The 19,567-nt window shown below is 42.4% G+C and overlaps 1 protein-coding gene across 2 annotated transcripts in view; it reads right to left on the bottom strand.

Moving 5' to 3' along the window:
* The window catches only part of LOC135485752 (U4/U6.U5 tri-snRNP-associated protein 1-like), a 344,022-nt gene that overhangs the window by 237,925 nt on the left and 86,530 nt on the right, over positions 1–19,567 (bottom strand). For both annotated transcript variants that reach the window (XM_064768148.1, XM_064768149.1), the window contains exon 8: positions 13,685–13,824. In XM_064768148.1, coding sequence (XP_064624218.1) covers positions 13,685–13,824 — 140 coding nt within the window. The remainder of the gene's footprint in view (positions 1–13,684; positions 13,825–19,567) is intronic.

Genomic DNA, 19,567 nt, shown 5'->3' with positions numbered 1-19,567 from the left:
GAGAGAAGACTAGTTGAACGATGGGATCATGGAGGTATAAATAATTATTTATACCTCCATGATGGGATCTGACACGGACACTACTATTGATCTCATTATATGAATACCATTTAATTACAAAAAAGTGAAAACAGATCATAATATCATATTCCTTGGGATAAATTAAAATAGGAGTGCGGGAACAAGGTTTTTTAGCAGGAGGAAAGCGAGAACATTTTGCGCTGTCGTATTCCGATTTGGCTGGTTAGTGGTGAAATCTGCTTTTAATTTTGCAAATTAACATATTCGTTTTTCTAGTTCTAACGTTGTCTGAATTAAAGATGCTTTCCCAATGCTTGACTGGTCTGGCAAGAGACATTGCCAGGAAAACGTGACGTCATTTTGGCCATTTTTCTTACCGCACGCCCTCTCTCTCCGTAAAAGTTCCTGACATGGTGTGAAGTGGGAGGGCGCACAATGGGAACCAAACTGCCGCGATGTTAATAGTTTCTATTTATAGAATTCAGCGGCAGAGATTTTAGGCACGGAAAAAGTGGATTAACTCGGCTAATCTCAATGGATTTTACCCAGGAATGTTTTCAAGGGGAGAGAAACATCTGATTTAAGTACTGCGCTTATTAGATTTCATGTTCAGGCCGAAGATTGGCCTAAAACGTGGACGAAAAGAGTGCATTATCGAGTGTTGGAGAGGTCACGTGATTGGACGAGAAACCTGAACAAAGTTTTCGTGCTTTTAGCTGTAAACATCAATGGCTATAATATACTCCTGCAGAATAGTAGAACTAATAGAACTAATTTCCGAAGTTTCCAATAGTTTGAACACAAATCAAAACATCGCCCATCAGCTGGACTCAGATCTGCATAAATTACGATAAATAATGAGGTCGTCGCTTCAATTTCGCAAAGAAAGTTCACTCCATTCGAAGGTTGATTTGACCAAATTCTGTTGAACTCATCGTTATGAGGGCATTTGAACACATTCTCGTTGATCTTTTCTATACGTGTGAAGTTTCGTACCAAAATACGTTTCCGTAAAGGCTTAAAAAAAAAATTTGTCACTTACAAAATCATCGCTCCGGTAGAAATAAAAAGATCACCGCCATTTTCTTGATGATAGTACTCCAGGTAACCTCGGCGGGAAATTTAAAGCGGGGTCATCCGGGGTCAAACAACAGTTTTGCTCACTACGGCCAACTGGTGATATAAATCGACACTAATCTATTTTATATCAAAACTTCTGTATCATGAAGACCTTTTCAACTTTATTTCAAGCTTTTATCTGCTGGAATAAGAGCGTCAAAAAATTGTTTTTTCATTAACGCATTTTGCCCCCTGGGCAGCTGAATTTGAGTCGAATCGCCCAAATTTTTTTCCGTAAGCAACATTTTCTGCGGTGTTTATAAGCAAGACTAGATTTGAAGTGCCTCGGTTGTATGATTACAAAATGCCCAACTTTGTCTACAGATGGCTAGATGGATGGAAGGAAGGATGGAAGGACGGACACCAATCGAATAGCTATTTGACTAGATCCGCTGACTTTGTCAGCTGAGCTAAAAAAAGAAGAAAGTAAAGTGCTGACAAGGCAAAAAGTTGACGGCCGGACGGTTGTTATCCTCCACAGGGACCATCGGTACCATATCATCACCATCCATTAAGACCTCATGAACACCAAGACCAATGATACCAATTGTTTCTTACAGTCTTTCACATCGCCTTATAAAGAAATTGAACGCACCCTGTATTGCACAACCTTTGTTGCCTAACTAGAAATATATAACGCAATTGGGGCAAATTGCGAATGTATGCCCCCGCTCTGGTGTGTTCGGTGTGTTAATATGTTCATTGCGCGCGTTATTTAGCCTATAGATATGAAATTGTGGCTATAAGCGCACCTCGAATATAAGCGCAGTGCGCTTATAAGCGCATAAATACGATAATATCTTCTCTGTGGCTGTTTATGAAATTTTGTGGAGGCTCTCAAATAACATCCACAATAATATGGCTGTTGACTGGACTAGTTGGTCTGACAATAGACATGCACGTGAACAGCTGAGGTTGGTTTTCCCATTTACTCACTACAGAGGTGAAGCGTGGTCTATACTATTTTCGCCGTTGTCATCTCCTTGATCTTTTAAGTTTTTGCCGTTTCCAAGGCGATTGCCTGCTAGCAATTTACACAGAAGATCAGTGGGCAAGCTGTTGACCCTGTTACTGGAACAGCATCAATTATGCGATCGCCTGGAATCAGTCACAGAATATCTGGTACTCAGGAAGTTAAAGACTAGTCACTGCCGGGTAGCTAGTGCAATCTGCTAGAATCAGTCACAGAATATCCATTGCTTACATGCTAATGAATAACAACTGTCAGGCTATTTATCCCTTCTCCTGGTGTCAGTCACAGAATATCCAATGCTCGGATATCAATGAATAGGAATTGCCTAGCTATTTATCTCATCTCCTAATGTCTGTCACAGAATATCCAATGCTCGGATATCAATGAATAGCAACTACATGGCTATTTATCTCATCTCTTATCTTATCTCATCCCAGCAAAAATCTAAGATGGCGGCTGGAGGCCATTTTGGATTCTGGAATGCGCCCAAAATCAATAGAGAAACTCCCCTACTGAAGACCATTACACCACAAAAGTTTGAAGTGTGTCAAACCTCTAGTTCTTCAGTTAACAATCGGAATACCAAAATCTAAGTTGGCTGCTGGCAGCCATATTGAATTTTGGGTCAGGCCCAAAATCGACAGGGAACCTCCCCTACACAACCTCATCACACCACATAAGTTTCAGGTCTGTCACTCACTTGGTTCTTGAGTTACAGGTCGGAATGCGAAAAACCAAGTCGGGCCTGGCAGCCATCTTGGAATTCAGATCGGGCCCAAAATGGATAGGGAACCTCCCCTACACTAGGTAATAACACCACATAAGTTTCAGGTCTGTCACTCACTTGGTTATTAATTTACGGGGCGGAATACAAATCATCAAGTCGGGGACCTGGTGGCCATCTTTGATTTCGGGTCTGGCCCAAAATCAAAGATGGCCACCAGGTCCCCGATGGTGGCTGGCGGCCATCTTTGATTTTTGGTCGGGCCCAAAATCGATAGGGAACCTCCCCTACCATAGACCATTACACCACAAAAGTTTGAAGACTGTTGGACGTCCGGTTCTCTAGTAAACGAGCGGAATGCGAAAATCTAAGATGGTGGCTGGCGGCCATCTTTGATTTTTGGTCGGGCCCAAAATCGATAGGGAACCTCCCCTACCATAGACCATTACGCCACAAAAGTTTGAAGACTGTTGGACCTCCGGTTCTCCAGTTAACGAGCGGAATGCGAAAATCTAAGATGGTGGCTGGCGGCCATCTTTGATTTTTGGTCGGGCCCAAAATCGATAGGGAACCTCCCCTACCATAGACCATTATGCCACAAAAGTTTGAAGACTGTTGGACCTCCGGTTCTCCAGTAAATGAGCGGAATGCGAAAATCTAAGATGGTGGCTGGCGGCCATCTTTGATTTCGGGTCGGGCCCAAAATCGATAGGGAACCTCCCCTACCATAGACCATTACGCCACAAAAGTTTGAAGACTGTTGGACCTCTGGTTCTACAGTAAACGAGCGGAATGCGAAAATCTAAGATGGTGGCTTGCGGCCATCTTTGATTTCGGGTCGAGCCCAAAATCGATAGGGAACCTCCCCTACCATAGACCATCACACCACAAAAGTTTGAAGACTGTTGGACCTCTGGTTCTCTAGTAAACGAGCGGAATGCGAAAATCTAAGATGGCGGCTGGTGGCCATATTGGATTTTGGAACACGCCAAAAAACAATAGGGACCCTTTGACACACTAGGCCTACACCCCCTAAAAATTTCAAGTCAGCCGAGCAAGGGGTTCTTGAGTTATAGTCTGGAATTCAGTGCGGCGGACGCGGCGGCGGCCGGAAACCACCTAAGAACATAATGCCCCCACTTTAGCGGGGGCATAATAATGGCTATCATGGTCTCACGACCCCAAGTCGAGCACCAATCCCTATTTTGGCTTACCTAATCGAAAGAGCATTGCTGACAATAAAACAGGTTAAGTGACATCTCATGTACTGCTTGTATTACCCACTGGAAATTATTGCAAGGTGGGAGGAGCTATAATAATACCCCTACCTACCTCATGATTTGCAGAAGGCTTTGCTAGTGATATTACCTGGTATTCAGCCTATGCTGATGCGTAGCACAGTCCTGGAATTGAGCATGTGTCGGTCTGTCCACTCAAGTCAATACATGAGATTCATCTCCTGTTATGCGTGTGCATCATGGTGGAGACAAATCTAAAAAGGTTATTTTCCCAGTTTTTATTCTGTTCTAACCAAGAGACATATCATTTTCCTAGTTGTGCGTGAAGGGGAGATACATTTTCTGCTGGCGATGCGAAGTTTGCAGATTTCCATCCCAATCTTCTACAAACTCCAAACTCTGTTAAAAAGCGCAGATGATAGGTTTCATGATATATTTAAAGAGTCATCTATTCACTCACTTAAAATCTTTCAGCAACTTTAATGGCCAAGCAAATGGCCAGTAAAAGAAGAAGAGGATGTCAGGCAAAAAACTTTTATGAGTACCACCAACTGACCAGTCGAACTTTACCGATCTCCACCAAAGTAACTCCGAAGGCTTTTGTTTACAAACATATGGCGTCGGCGTGTGGTGAATCAATAAAATCTTTCGGTAATAAATGACATTATGTATAATGTTGTGAGTGTTTCAAGAAAACAGCATGACATGTCACGGGAGAGAATCATATCGATAAATCAGAGGTAGTATGAACTGAGAATATGGCAATGTGTCAGAGTGTCCGAAAATTCGATGTTTCGATGGCTCGCGCACTGTCCGACTGCCGTCCTTGCTTAGCCTTTCAATGCATGGTAAATACACACACAACTCAATCAACAGTCTACATGTACAATTCAGTGTTCCATTTCATTTGAACTTACTTGGAAATTGGGTGAGAAACAACAGTCAAAATAATTTTGAAAAGAATATCACAATTTGTTAGTACCACCATTTATGCATCACAGATGTTTTTAACATGGTGTTGTATGCAGTTGCAGTCTGAAATAAACTCCATTTATGAAAGTAATGTTCCTTTCATTTCAGGTGAAGAATTTTGGAGCCTGTGCCAATCTGAATAATGGATCAATGACCAGCCACTAGGTTAAAGGAATATGCATGATTCAATACTTTTTTCAAATCCTTGAAGAGCATGTTTTTGACACCAAGTGTACCCAAAAACAGTAGTGAATTAAAGATGATAACTTTACAAGAGTTGTTATCGTCATTCAATGTTCCTCTCTCCTCGATGCATATCTAACACATTGCCTCCCAACAGGATCACTGTTCTTATTAACTTATGTTCTTTTTTGCTCAAGTTCAAGTCCTGTGCCAACCTGCTGATGAGTTCCAGGGCAGACTGCATGGGCCTATATAACGAAATTATGGACGATACTAGTGAAGACCACAAGCAGGGATGTTTAAATCATAACAGGAAAATATGAGTTGCAACATAAATGATGGTACATGTACATTACATGTCAACTCATCAATTGAATAACAGACTTCCTTAGTTGTAGAAGGTAGTTCAAAGCGGGCTTTCAAATTATGTGGCGGATAAGTCCAGGGTCGGGAATCCGTTCGGAAAACTCATCAGTGCTCAAGAATTTCCATTTCCTGTGGTATTGTCATTTAATAAGTTTATACCTAGCCAGGGACGGGAGAGGCGAGAAGAGTAATACAGGGGGAATCTCTGTCTGGACCAGGCGGTTCCGGTGGAGAGGGCATCGACTAAGATGTTCCTTTAACCTGGACTGTGACGGGGAGGAGCTGAATGTCCAAGCGGCGACAGAGATGCAGGAGCTTCCAAGTGAGGCGACACAAAGTGTCTAACCCCCTCCTCCCTTGTTTTCGATTATAAACGACCACCACCGCCGAATAGTCGCAGAAGAGAGAAACCCTGTTGCCTCTCAACTGAGACGTGAAGGCCCTCATGGCCAGAATGACAGCCTGCATCTCGAGAATATTGTTTGAGAGACGTGAATCTTCCGCTGACCGGAGCCCTTGGTGGTCAGGTTCCCTTCGTTCAGATGGGTGCCCCAGCCATAGAGGGCTGTGAACAGGGACATCTGAGGGCACAGTACAGCACAGTACTGAGCTGCACTCCGTGGTGGAGCTGCGTCTCGAACCCCCCAGAACCTCCAGACCTCCTTCAGGAGGGATTTCGGAAACAGATTCCGATGATCAAAAGGATCCAAACAAGAGGCCCAAGGGCCTGGCGCTCAGCTGAGTAAGCAGATACAATTCATAGTTTAGCAGTTTTACTGATACTTTTAGATAGATTTGGCAAGGACTATATATAGTTACAATAACCATGGATGCTTCAATTTGTCAACTGTGAAAGATGTAAGTGACATCACATGAAGTAATGCAGTGCGAGTGCGACATTTCCAATAGAGCCAGGATGTATGTCACAGTGACACACAGACAGGATTGGTTTTCCTTCTGGTAACAAAATTGATGTCCTCATACTAGTATGTCCTGAAAAGGCATTTGGACACTTACATGATCATTGTACCGTTGAGCTTGGGTCTGGTGCAATACCAACTTGAAATGGGGGGGGGGGGGGGGTTATTGGATTTAGCAAAGTGTTTGGGATGCCCTGTATGTGAAGAAGTAAGATAAAGAGGTGCTTAAGAAAATTAACTTTATTGTTAAAAGATTGACCTGAACTGCAGGTGATTGGAATTTAACAAAGGCTGATTGCAATCATGGAGTAAATTATATAAGAATCACTGATTTGGCAAAGATTATTACATTTACAAGACGTCAAGATGGAAAGTGATTGTACAGTGTTTGCCAAATCCGGACCTACTTTCCGTCAATGCTGAATACGTCGATGAGAGCTCTCGAACTATCATTCCATGCAAAAAATGGCAATGACAACACCACTAATAACTTCAAATTATTTTCCGGTTTTATGATAACACAACATGCATCTTCATGATCATGATCTTTCTCAAACTAACTGAATGACCTAATCGCCTTGGACGCACAACCACATATCAATCCGCCCCGATGATCGACACATCCATTCGATTCGATAACACTCGATACAGTTTGATAAATAAACAAAGTTTTCGTGCTTTTAGCTGTCAACATCAATAGCTATAAAATACTCCTGCAGAATAGTAGAACTAATAGAACTAATTTCCGAAGTTTCCAATAGTTTGAACACAACTCAGAACATCACCCATCAGCCAAGGAGGATACCGCGGTGACGTCACATCACGTGATCACGACCCATATTACTGATCGCTATGGCCAATCAGATTCAGTCTACTGACAGCACCAGCACTAAACACATCTCCACGTCTCACTGTCTGGTGCGCTCCTGTACACAAATACACCAATAGACATGAAATATTGCAATACCTTGTATGGATTCTTCCTGTGTAAAATAAAATTTACAGAGCAGATTAACTTCCACGAATAAAAAAGACGTTTTGCGTGGCCAAAGTGTGGAAATAATGTCTCCGCTAAAATACACTACGAAATACACTAGGCAATGCACTACGCGATACACGGTAGAGATGCAGTTAAGTTTGTTATTGTTTTGACTTAGAAGCCCGCCCATATCATAATATATTCATGTATTCATGAAGTAAGAACTCATTTCTGTCCCATACAACTCTAAGAACAGTCAATTTCTCCTTAAATCATCACCGAAACCGCGATATCCGCAGGAAGATTTCGTTCTAGTGTCCGAAAATGCATGATTTTACAGGGGCGCTAACTCGACAAATAGAGGGGATCTATGGGGATCTATGCGAGTTTTAGGTCCTACAGGTCTCATCATCATCATAGGTATTCCACTTATTTAACCGAGTCGATTTTTGCGGTTTCCGTTTCTTGATTTAACTTGAAAACATGTGCGTGCGGGCACCACTGACTTGCCTTAATCTCAAACACAAAAAGGGTGGGAACTGTGCAATGTATTTACAATGTTCATAATAACAGTTTATTTGCGTACATACTACTCCATCCTTATACTATCACTACACCTCGGCAAACTTTCCTGGCTCGTATGCCCAGTGCCTGTCCAGTCTCGCTTTGAAACAATCTATTGACGGCGCCGTCACCACACTCTCTGGAAGGCTATTCCAATCCTTTGGAATTCTAACCATGAACGCATTCTTTCTTTGCAGTGTCATTGGCCTCGTTACCAGCAGTTTTCTGCTGTTGCCCTGGCCCTGGTATTGTATCTATCATTCACATGATGATATAGCGCCAGGAGGGGAGAGCTCTTTTCAAACAGATCGTATGTGAGGATCATGTCACCTCTCCTCCTCCTGTGCGCCAGTGAGAACATGTCTAAACTCCTTAGCCGCTGGCTGTAGGTCAGTGTTGACATTCCCTTTATCATCTTTGTAAAACGTCGTTGTACTTTCTCGACTTTCATTATGTGTTTGACTTTCATACTGTTCCAGACTCGGGCCGCATACTCTAATATGGATCTAGCCAGGGAGGCAAATAAGAGTTTCCCAGTCCTCGGATCTAGGTGCCTTAGCGTCCTTTTGATAGTGAAGGATACCCTGCTTGCGCTTGCACAGATTCGGGCAATATGCTCCCCTGGGTCCAGGCTTACCGATGTGGTATAGCCAAGGTCTCGAACTTATAAAATCTGTAAACATGCCTCCAAATCCTATTATGATAATGAAGAGATTGCCCCATGTCATGGAGACTGTTTTGAAACCATCGCTCATTTTGCCCATCAGCTGGACTCAGATCTGCATAAATTACGATAAATAATGAGGTCGTCGCTTCAATTTCGCAAAGGAAGTTGACTCCATTCGAAGGTTGTTTTGACCAAATTCCGTTGAACTCATCGTTATGAGGGCATTTGAACACATTCTCGTTGATCTTTTCTATAAACGTGTGAAGATTTGTACCAAAATACATTTCCGTAAAGGCTTAAATAAGAAAATTTGTCACTTACAAAATCATCGCTCCGGTAGAAATAAAAAGATCACCGCCATTTTCTTGATCATAGTACTCCAGGTAACCTCGACCACGCAGTGGAGGGAGCCGCCTCGTCAATTTACCCCAGACGAGCCGTTCATACAGTGAATGCACTGGCAATACCAGCAGTCCGGTATTCCCTGGTTCGAGGTTTTCATGTCAGTTCGCGGCGGGAAATTTAAAGCGGGGTCATCTGGGGTCAAACAACAGTTTTGCTCACTACCGCCAACTGGTGATATAAATCCACACTAATCTATTTTATATCAAAACTTCTGTATCATGAAGACCTTTTCAACTTTATTTCAAGCTTTTATCTGCTCGAATAGAGCGTCAAAAAATTGTTTTTTCATTTACGCCTTTTGCGCCCTGGGGAGCTGAATTTGAGTCGAATCGCCCAAATTTTTTTCTGTAAGCAACATTTTCTGGTGGGGGCACACCAGTGAAACGGTGGGCCTTACCCCACCCAAAGCGTGGGGGACACAAGGGTCCCTCGCCCAGGAATAATGCTCCAATACTGAGCCCTTGCCAATACCAGGCAGGACATCTCTCCGCAGGGTATAGAGTGGCAGGGACGGGGAGGTGAACCTCGGCCCTGCACCACCAGGTGAAGTCATCAGCAAGGTCGTCGTACCCAAAGAAGAACGAGGAGCCGGGCCTGCCACCCGCCACGAGGCAAAAGGCTGGTGGTCACTGGGGGCAACTGTGGACGAAGTGGGGGGGGGGGCCAGTCACAACCAAGGACGACAGTGGATGCAACCGCAGAGGGGGACGGGGAGCATACCTGCAAATACAGGCGCCTCAACGCCAGGGGTGGAGCTGCTCACTGACCTACAGGAGCGGACCTAGGGGTGAATAATAACAACTTAACAGCATGGAGTTGGAGGAGCTGGTCAATAAGACCCTGCTCCGACTCCGAAATGGGCAGGCCCAAGCCCACATAGGGATCAGGACGCAGGGTCACCAGTGTTCGACAGCAAGGCCTCCCCAGGGGGAACACACCCCCAAAAGGGGTTCCCAGCCTGAGGGACGGGGTCGGGAGAGGGCGAAACCTTACAGGAGCCCCGGGGACCTCACCACTGAATAGCGGGGGGTCCCGGCGGAGGAGGAGGAGGAAGTCAAGGACTTCCTCCGACCAGAGTGTCAGCGCCAACATCTTTAACATCTTTAACATCTTAAAATTGCAAATTGCTCAGCACTGCGAGACCAAATTTTATGAAATAAATTTAATCAAATCAGTAATAAAACACCCTCTATAATGATAACAGTTTTGTGTTCCAATCAAAAGCCCATTCCAATGATCAAGAGCGAACCGAAGTTGTTAATATCACTGGCGTTGAGCCCCAACGTCATCACCGTGACCCGTTTTCAAATTTGGCCAGCAGCCATCGGATGTACAAGTTGCCATCGGATGTACAAGTTGCAATTTCGCTTGAGAAAACCTTGGCGTAGGTACATCATATTTTTTTACCAACCTGAGGAGACTGCACCCTTCGTCCTGGCGCTTGTCCCATTCGAAATGGAAACCAAACAACGCTAATCCAAATAGTCAAAGTCTGTGCTGTTTTGCCACAAAAGTGCTGAATATCGTGGGATAAAACAATAACGGTCAGAAAATACATAATCTAAACGTTCTGAAGACATCCCTGATCACTATTTTGATAATGATTTAGTCTAGTGCATTAAGTAATGAAGATGTAAAATCTACTCCAGAAATATTGATCGCGTTCTAGTTCCTGCCGATAACTGGGTCACACCCCAAGCCGTTGATTGGTCAAGCCGGTTAGGTCAGAAGTTGGGTGAAGTCACGGATCGCATTAATGATGAAAACATTGGCCACATACTACTCTGCTGGGTTTATTTCGTTAGGAAATAACTGAGTTTTCTTCCAAATATCCAACTATTTTATAATGCGATTTCTTGTGCTTCTATCCAGGGGAATCATCCATGATGCTGAGTGCAATATGGTGGTGTTTATTTCCCCTTTTCATTGAAGTTAATATGGGAAATGAACCAGACTAAATAATAATTCTTCTGGGGGGTGCATTTCTGAATTCATCCTGCTTTTTTTGCCTTGTTATTTGATCGATGCTTCTGAACAATCTTCCAAGAAACAAGGTGACGATACAGCGCCTTTTCACACTTGTCAATGAAATTTACAAGTCCATTCTATTTTCCAGGTCATGGTTGACTGCTCAGGCATTGAGATCCCTACTACAATTACCGGTTCAGGCATACCTTTTCTACACTTGTCATACTGATAATGTTGACAATTATAAACAGCCCATGCTGATGCACGTAATGAATAATTAGGAATGGAATATGTAAAATCCTTGTAATTCCTTATGGGTGATTTAATGTGCTATTTTGATTGAATATATGAATTGCATTTCTTCTTAACATGTGATTTGATATACTACTTGTCTATGTTGGATTTGAGTGAAGAAATACTGAAATCCAAGATGGCCGTCATTTAACAAGACGGCCGCTTCAGCTCAAAATATGTATTTGTATGAAACCAGCTCAGAAAACAAATGTTCAGATCTAAATTATACTGTATACAGCTTCTTGGCTGTGGTTTGTGCATTTGCCGTTATTTCCAGCTATTTTGGCAGCCATTTTGTCTATTCTAATAGGTGACATTAAAAAATCTTCTCTCGACCAAGTTTAGCATAAAAAAATCATGGAAGATCCAAAATATTGATGTAATACAACCTATTATTATGAATTTATGAGACTTTTTGTGCTTTTTTCACAGTTTTTTGCTTCAAGCCATTCCTAATTTTAAACCATTATTATCCCTTTAGAGCAAAGGCTGACAAATAGAGTTACTTAATCATTGATAGAAAATGAACCGCTGGACCGATTTTCGAAAATTAAATGGCTCTGTTTGTTTTAATGAGTTTCATCCGATGATCTTCATGTCCCGTGCTTCAGGGGATAATCCTTACTTTACCCTTGAACTACCCTGTTGTAGTATTGGTCTTCACTAGTCCAGGTTAAAAGATTTGAAACAATGTTCCACTAAGTAGATTTACACTTGTTTGCTGAAGGGTCAGACTTAACAACCAACTTCGAGATGGAAGATTGAACGACATTAACTCTTTCCATTTGAAGATCCTGAGGAGCTTTAGGAGCAGTTTAGACTCCCTGATCAGTTATTATAATCACTATAGCTAATTAATTACCTAAGATTTATTCAAAATAGATTATGTACAGTATTATTCAGTCCACCTGAGTTAGTTTGGTGATCACGGCATTTATATTGACATTCTTGATAAAAATGAGACGACTTGGATCTGAACATCATACTGATTCTGGTGTCAAATTATCCTTCTCTTTTTACAAATTGTCTTTTCCTGGCATCAATTGTTTGACCGAAGAAGATCTTTAGGCCTGCGATTAAGAAAAGATCACATCTTGTGTGATTGTTTCCATGCCAGCTGGGTTTCGTCATTGAAATTTGTTTTTAGAATATGTATCAAATAAACTATAAAATATTCAACTCTGACTCCCTTTCCTTTCGAGCAGCTCCAACCAAGAAAGCATGTATCTCTAACCACTGTGCACTACAATAACTTCCCGTGTTCGCTTTGGTAGTCAATTAGGCCTAACAAGTCAGATGTTTGTGTAAATAATGAACATCATTAGACACCGTGTTCAGTTGATTACAGGGTGGAGTAAATTTAATGTCCATTGCTCCCCAAATGTTTTGTTTAATTATCTTCATTGCGCATCACAATGCCAAGATACCTAATTGCAACATTAATTAAAGTTGATTGAGTTGTCTGTCCCATTGCGCTCTTAATACAGAGAATAAAGCTTGGTTTGTACTTTTGCCCAATCAAATGCTACAACTAAAGATATGTACGCTGCCTATGCAGCGCACAAACACAACTTGCAAATATCAATGTTGGCAAATCAAAATTACCTAGAAACGACATCAGCTGTTTTAATGAAGTAATTTCAATGCGCATGTAAATCATATCAAGTAATTTGAAATAATTGATTTTTAAAACTGATTTGTCTTTCTCAAAATTTTTGAAACTGATTTGCCTTTAATCCTGAAACTTTGATAGCGATGCCTACCATCTTTCACGAGTTATCTTGTCCATTAGCCCAGACAGGAAGTGCCCGAGAGAGATTTTGAGTCAGACCAATAAAGACTGCACCACTATGTAGTGTGGTGCAGTCTAGTGAGATATCAGAGGTAAAAACAGATGTTCATGCAGTGCAACCTAGGGATGAATTGCTTAACTCAAAGACTAAAAAGTAAATGAAATTGGGTAGTGGCGAGAAATGCAGCAGTGGTAAAAGAATCGTCTGAATCGGTCGACTGCTGCCCGCAATCAACAGCTGCCAAAAGAAAAGCTGTATTTCTGGTTTTTAAGTTATGAGTTTTTTTAAGTTATGAGTTTTTAAGAATAATAAGATTATTAGGTTATAATAAAACTTTGTATGTGATAACCTGAAACGTGACAAAATTTTACAATTATCATTTTACATCTTAAGTGATTGCTCCATGACTAGACCTAAATGTAGCAACATTCTTACCATCGTTGTTTAATAGGTTACAAGTATCCACCATACAGAAAAAGAAACTGTCTAAATACATACCATCCCAAACTCGTTCACATTTCCCTCATCCAACGGTTGATAATCTGGGCGACGCTTCTTATTCTCAACATTTTTAGCTGCCTTTTCATCATCAATGATATTGTAATTCACCAATGTTTCATCCCCATCATCTAGGATACCTAGAAAAAACAGACACCAATTGTATTATAGTTAACCCCCCAAAAAGTCACGAAAATCGTGGCGTATGAAACTAACCGAATGTTTACCGAAGTGAAAATAACAGAAAGAAACATAAGAACAACAGCTGGCCATTTTGAGCGTTAAATTCATAGTCAAGGAACATTTCTGACAGCATCTATTTGAAGCTCAATGACAAGTTACGTCCTTCTTCAAAATAGATATCTAACGCAATGTATGCCCCCGCTCCGTGGGAACCAGTGTCAACAGCCCTCTCAGTAACTGGTTTTCAAGTTATGGGGTGTAAAGGAAAGATGGCCTCTTGCTGGCCAAACTGACATTTGGAGCACGACCAAAATCGATAGGGAACCTCCCGAATCCACCCTATTAAACCATAGAATTTAGAGATCAATAGGGACACCTCTTCTTGAGTTATAATCCGGAATGGGAAATCCAAGATGGCCTTTTGGTGGCCATATAGAATTTCGGATCGCGACCAAAATCGTTAGGGAGCCTTGCCCCATCCACTCCAATTCACTATAGAAATTACAGATCAATCTGACCCGGTTCTTGAGTTATAGTCCGGAATAGGTTGGGGCGGACGCAGTGGAGGTGGAAACGGAAACCAGCTGAAAACATAATGCCCCAGCTCAACTTTGTTGAGCTGGGGCATGATGATGATGATGATGAAATGCCTTTTGCATATTGGCAATTAAGCGGCATGAAATCCAAATGTGGAGAAAGGTCTTTGGTCTTCAACCAACAGCAGCTGGCAAGCCGATGCTAGAAATCCAACTCACGGCCATATTGGATTTTGGAACGCGCCCAAAATCGATAGGGAACCACCTCTACCAAAGACCATTACAACACAAAAGTTTGAAGTCTGTCAGACCTCTAGTTCTTCAGTAAACGATCGGAATACAAAACTCTAAGTTGGCGGTTGGTGGCCATATTGGATTTTGGATCACGCCCAAAATCAGTAGGGAACCTCCCCTGCCATCCCCAGGCCATTACACCAAAAGTTTGAAGTCTGTCGGATCTCTGGTTCTTCAATTAACGGGCGGAATGCAAAAATCTAGGATGGTGGCTGGCGACCATATTGGATCTTTCAACGTGCCAAAAATTGATAGGGAACGTCCCCCACTGAAGACCATTACACCACAAAAGTTTGAAGTCTGTCAGACCTCTAGTTCTTCAGTTAAAGAGCGGAATGCGAAAACCTAAGATGGCGGCTGGCGGTCATATTGGATTTTGGAACGCGTCCAAAAGTAATAGGGACCCTTTGACACACTAGGCCCCCCCCCCCCCCCCCCTAAAAATTTCAAGTCAGCCGAACAAGGGGTTCTTGAGTTATAGTCCGGAATTCAGTGCAGCGGAAGACGTGGCAGTGACGGCCGGAAACCACCCAAGTACATAATGCCCCCACTATGGCGGGGGCATAATACGGTATAAATAAGTGCAGCCAAAATCAAAGTAAGGCCTTCAGAAAATTTGACACACTTTGCGGCTCCTCATCCTTCCCTGCAGTCTGAACGCAGATTGCAAGTAGATGAAATGCATCTGAAATTCAAGATAGCTGCCTTTCCAAGACGGCCGCCAAGGGAAAAAAATTGCATCGCAAAGCAAGCATAACCCCTCAGCCTAAGGTTGGAGGTGAGATAATGGTGAAGTTGGCTTAGTGGAGTGGCTAGTTTGCATATGGAAATTAAAATTGTGGAAACCTATTTTGAGGATGTGAGCGTGGCGGCCATATTGAATTTGGAATCGCGCTGATTTTCGAAAGGAACCTTCTCCTTACAAAACTGCATTAGGCCTACACCACTAAAAATTGATTCCATCCTCCAAGCCGTTCTCCTCGAAATTGACAGAAACCGATTTCAAGCACATTGCCCTGGTGACCATATTGAGAATCAGAACGAGACCATTTCCGAAAGGAACTTTCCTCTAGTCACCCCCAACGTACATACCAAAACTGAATTTGAACGGACAAACGTTTCTTCTCGAAATTGACGGAAACCGATTTCAAGCACACCGCCTTAGTGGCCATATTGATAATCAGAACGAGCCAATTTTTTAAAGTTACCTCGCTCTTGTCACCCTCGACGTATGTACCAAAAATGAATTTAATCAGACAAACGGTTCTCCTCGAAATTGACGGAAACTGATTTCAAGCACATCGCGTTGGTGACCATATTGAGAATCAGAACGAGCCGGTTTTCGAAAGAAACCTTCCTCTAGTCACCCCCAACGTACATACCAAAAGTGAATTTGATCGGACGAACGGTTCTCGAAATTGAAGGAAACCAATTTAAAAAACGCCGCCCTCGTGGCCATATTGATAATCAGAACAAGCCGTTCTCGAAAGAAACCTTCCTCTAGTCACCCCCAACGTACATACCAAAAATGAATTTGATTGGACGAACGGTTCTCCCCGAAATTGACGGAAACCGATTTCAAGCACGTTGCCCTTGTGACCATATTGAGAATCACAACGAGCCGGTTTTCGAGAGGAACCTTCCTCTAGTCACCCCAAACGTACATACAAAAAATGAATTTAATCGGACGAACAGTTCTCCTCGAAATTGACGGAAACAGATTTTAAGCACGCCGCCCTGGTGACCATATTAAGAATTAGAACGAGCCGGTTTTCGAAAGTTACCTTTTTCTAGTCACCCCCAACGTACATACCACAAATGAATTTGATTGGACGAACGGTTCTCCTCGAAATTGACGGAAACAGATTTTAAGCACGCCGCCCTGGTGACCATATTGAGAATCAGAACGAGCCGGTTTTCAAAAGGAACTATCCTCTAGTCACCCCCAACGTACATATCACAAATGAATTTGATTGGACGAACGGTTCTCCTCGAAATTGACGGAAACCGATTTCAAGCACGCCACCCTGGTGACCATATTGAGAATCAGAATGAGCCAGTTTTTGAAAGGAGCCTTCCTCTAGTCACCCCCAACGTACATACCAAAAAAGAATTTGATCAGACGAACGGTGGTCCTCGAAATTGACGGAAACCGATTGCAAGCATGCCGCCCTGGTGACCATATTGAGAATCAGAACGAGCCGGTTTTCGAAAGGAACCTTCCTCTAGTTGCCTCTAACGTACATACCAACAAGAGGCCCAAGGGCCTGGCGCTCAGCTGGATGACCTAATAACATAGGACTGAGGGTATAAAGTAGTAAATATCGGCTATATACTACTCTTTGAAGGTCAAGAGAACACGTTATACCACTAAAATTTCCAATGCAGAGCTGCCAGCTGGATGAAATATGATTGAACTAATCTGCCATGGTATGTAAATATCACAGGAGGCAACGGAAGATCCCGCGGAAGATATCCCTAGTTCAGTATGTTGTATCGGTAGCTTTACAGAAAAGAAGTGTCAGAGAGGATGAGACTTCTCCATGGACAACTGTGGTATGTCCAGGCTGGGTTGTACAGCACAAGGATACAAAATGCTGTCTGTAATTGAGAGGTATCCTGATTTAACAGACGTCAAAATAAATAGAAATTACCAGTTTGGGACTAACACCACTGTCCTTTTTTTTTAATAAGGTAGAGATTACAGGAGTCAACAAAATTAATTTTATTGAGAGAAATTGACCTCTCCTGCAGGTGATTGGAATTTACAATACAAAGGGTCGTTTTTCATGACATTGTGCTCTACTGCGTATCCATAGTGAGTCGATCTGGAACCAATCTATCCTTGGCGCAGACAGGTTCAAATTGGCTATATCCTGAATAGATTGAATTGCGATGAAAATCTAATGCAATAAAGGAGCAATATCGAAGAGACAAATTAATCAAACCAATTGTCCACAGACCCGGACCCTGAAATGGCATGATGTATGCGTGCATATAAAAGTATCAATTGGTCCCATAGAGATGATGAGGCAATGTCAATATGCCTTGTTCCTTAGTCAGCAATATGCCCCTTTTTATACGGAGAAGCAGGAGAACCAAGATAGGCCTTCACATGTCGGCTTCCAAATGGCTCGAACCAACTGTACTATAACTACTATAAATTTAAAATGCGTGCTCCTCCTACATGTAGCAATGTCTCGGCCAAAAAGGCACTTAGGCTACAGGCAAGTTAGAAGTTCAGCACCGTGAGCAGCTCCTTGGTAAGGCCATGTCAGGTCCCGCGCGCCTCTTCAGATACATCAAGTATTGAAAGCTGTGGTGAGCTGAGAACATAAAAAGACCATGGTCACCTTAATTTGAAAATCCCTTCATAATCAAGGGCTACCTCTGACTAAAACAGCACAATAGACCACTAATTTGACCCCAGCTCGTAACAGCCGGAAAAACCCAAGTCCAGCAACCAAAAGTACCAAAAATACATTTTTGTTTACATTTGAACTGCACACATGCGTTTGTTTACAATTTCATTTCCCGCGAAATCTCGAAAATCAGGTGACCTGCAATCGTTGATTGAAAATAACATTAACCTGGGTTCAGCAGGTCAGCAGGTATACCGGCTGTTCCAATTATCCCCCTACAGCCAGCTGTTCAAAAGGTAATGTTATTCACCCCACAGGGAGTGCAGGTAATTGATTAAGCCCCTGCATAACTTAACAGCAATGCCAATGGCTTGGCTTCTGTGAGTGGTAAGGAGAATTGACAGTTTTTTTATGGGAGTAACATTATTGTGTTGCTTAAAACGTCTACTTTTTACTCATGTAAGAATCGTAGTACTAATAATAACTTCAACTTATTTTCCGGTTATGATAACACAACACGCATCTTCATGATCATGATCTTTCTCAAACTAACTGAATGACCTCATCGCCTTGGACGCACAACCTACCCACATATCATTATCAATTCGCCCCGACGATCGACACATCCATTCGATTCGAGAACACTCGATAAAGTTTGATAAATAAACTAAAACTGAGATTTCACAGGAGCACCTGTGAATTCATGACCCCAGGATTGTTTTGAGGGCGATATCGTAAGAGTTGGTCTTGAGTATGCTATGGGGACCTGTGAAGGTCAGTCACTCAGTGTCTGTGAGGCACCTGGGGAGAGAAGACTAGTTGAACGATGGGATCTGACACGGACACTACTGTTGATCTCATTATATGAATACCATTTAATTACAAACAAGTGAAAACAGATCATATCATATTCCTTGGTATAAATTAAAAGAGGAGTGCGGGAACAGGGTTTTTTAGCAGGAGGAAAGCGAGAACATTTTGCGCCGTCGTATTCCGATTTGATTGGTAAGTGGTGAAATCTGCTTTTAATTCTGCAAATAAACATATTCGTTTTACTAATTCTATCGTTGTCTGAATTAAAGATGCTTTCCCAATGCTTGACTGGTCTGGCAAGAGGCATTGCCAGGAAAATGTGACGTCATTTTGGCCATTCTTTTTACCACACGCCCTCCCTCCCGTAAAACTTCCTGATATTGTGTGAAGTGGGAGGGCGCACAATGAGAACCACACTGCCGAGATGTTAACAGTTTCTATTTCTAGAATTCAGCGGCAGAGATTTTAAGCACGGAAAAAGTAGATTAACTCGGCTAATCTCAATGGATTTTACCCAGGAATGTTTTCAAGGCGAGAAAAACATCTGATTTAAGTACTGCGCTTATTATATTTCATGTTCATGCCGAAGATTGGCCTTAAGATGGACGAAAAGAGTGCATTATCGAGTGTTGGAGAGGTCACGTGATTGGACGAAAAACCTGAGTGAAAACAATACTAACTCCAGCTCCCAGGCA

This window comes from Lineus longissimus, chromosome 3 (genome assembly GCF_910592395.1).
Source record: "Lineus longissimus chromosome 3, tnLinLong1.2, whole genome shotgun sequence".
NCBI classification, from domain to species: Eukaryota; Metazoa; Nemertea; class Pilidiophora; order Heteronemertea; family Lineidae; genus Lineus; species Lineus longissimus.
The sequence above is the reverse complement of the archived record's forward strand: the minus strand, read 5'-3'. Positions and strand labels throughout refer to the sequence as shown.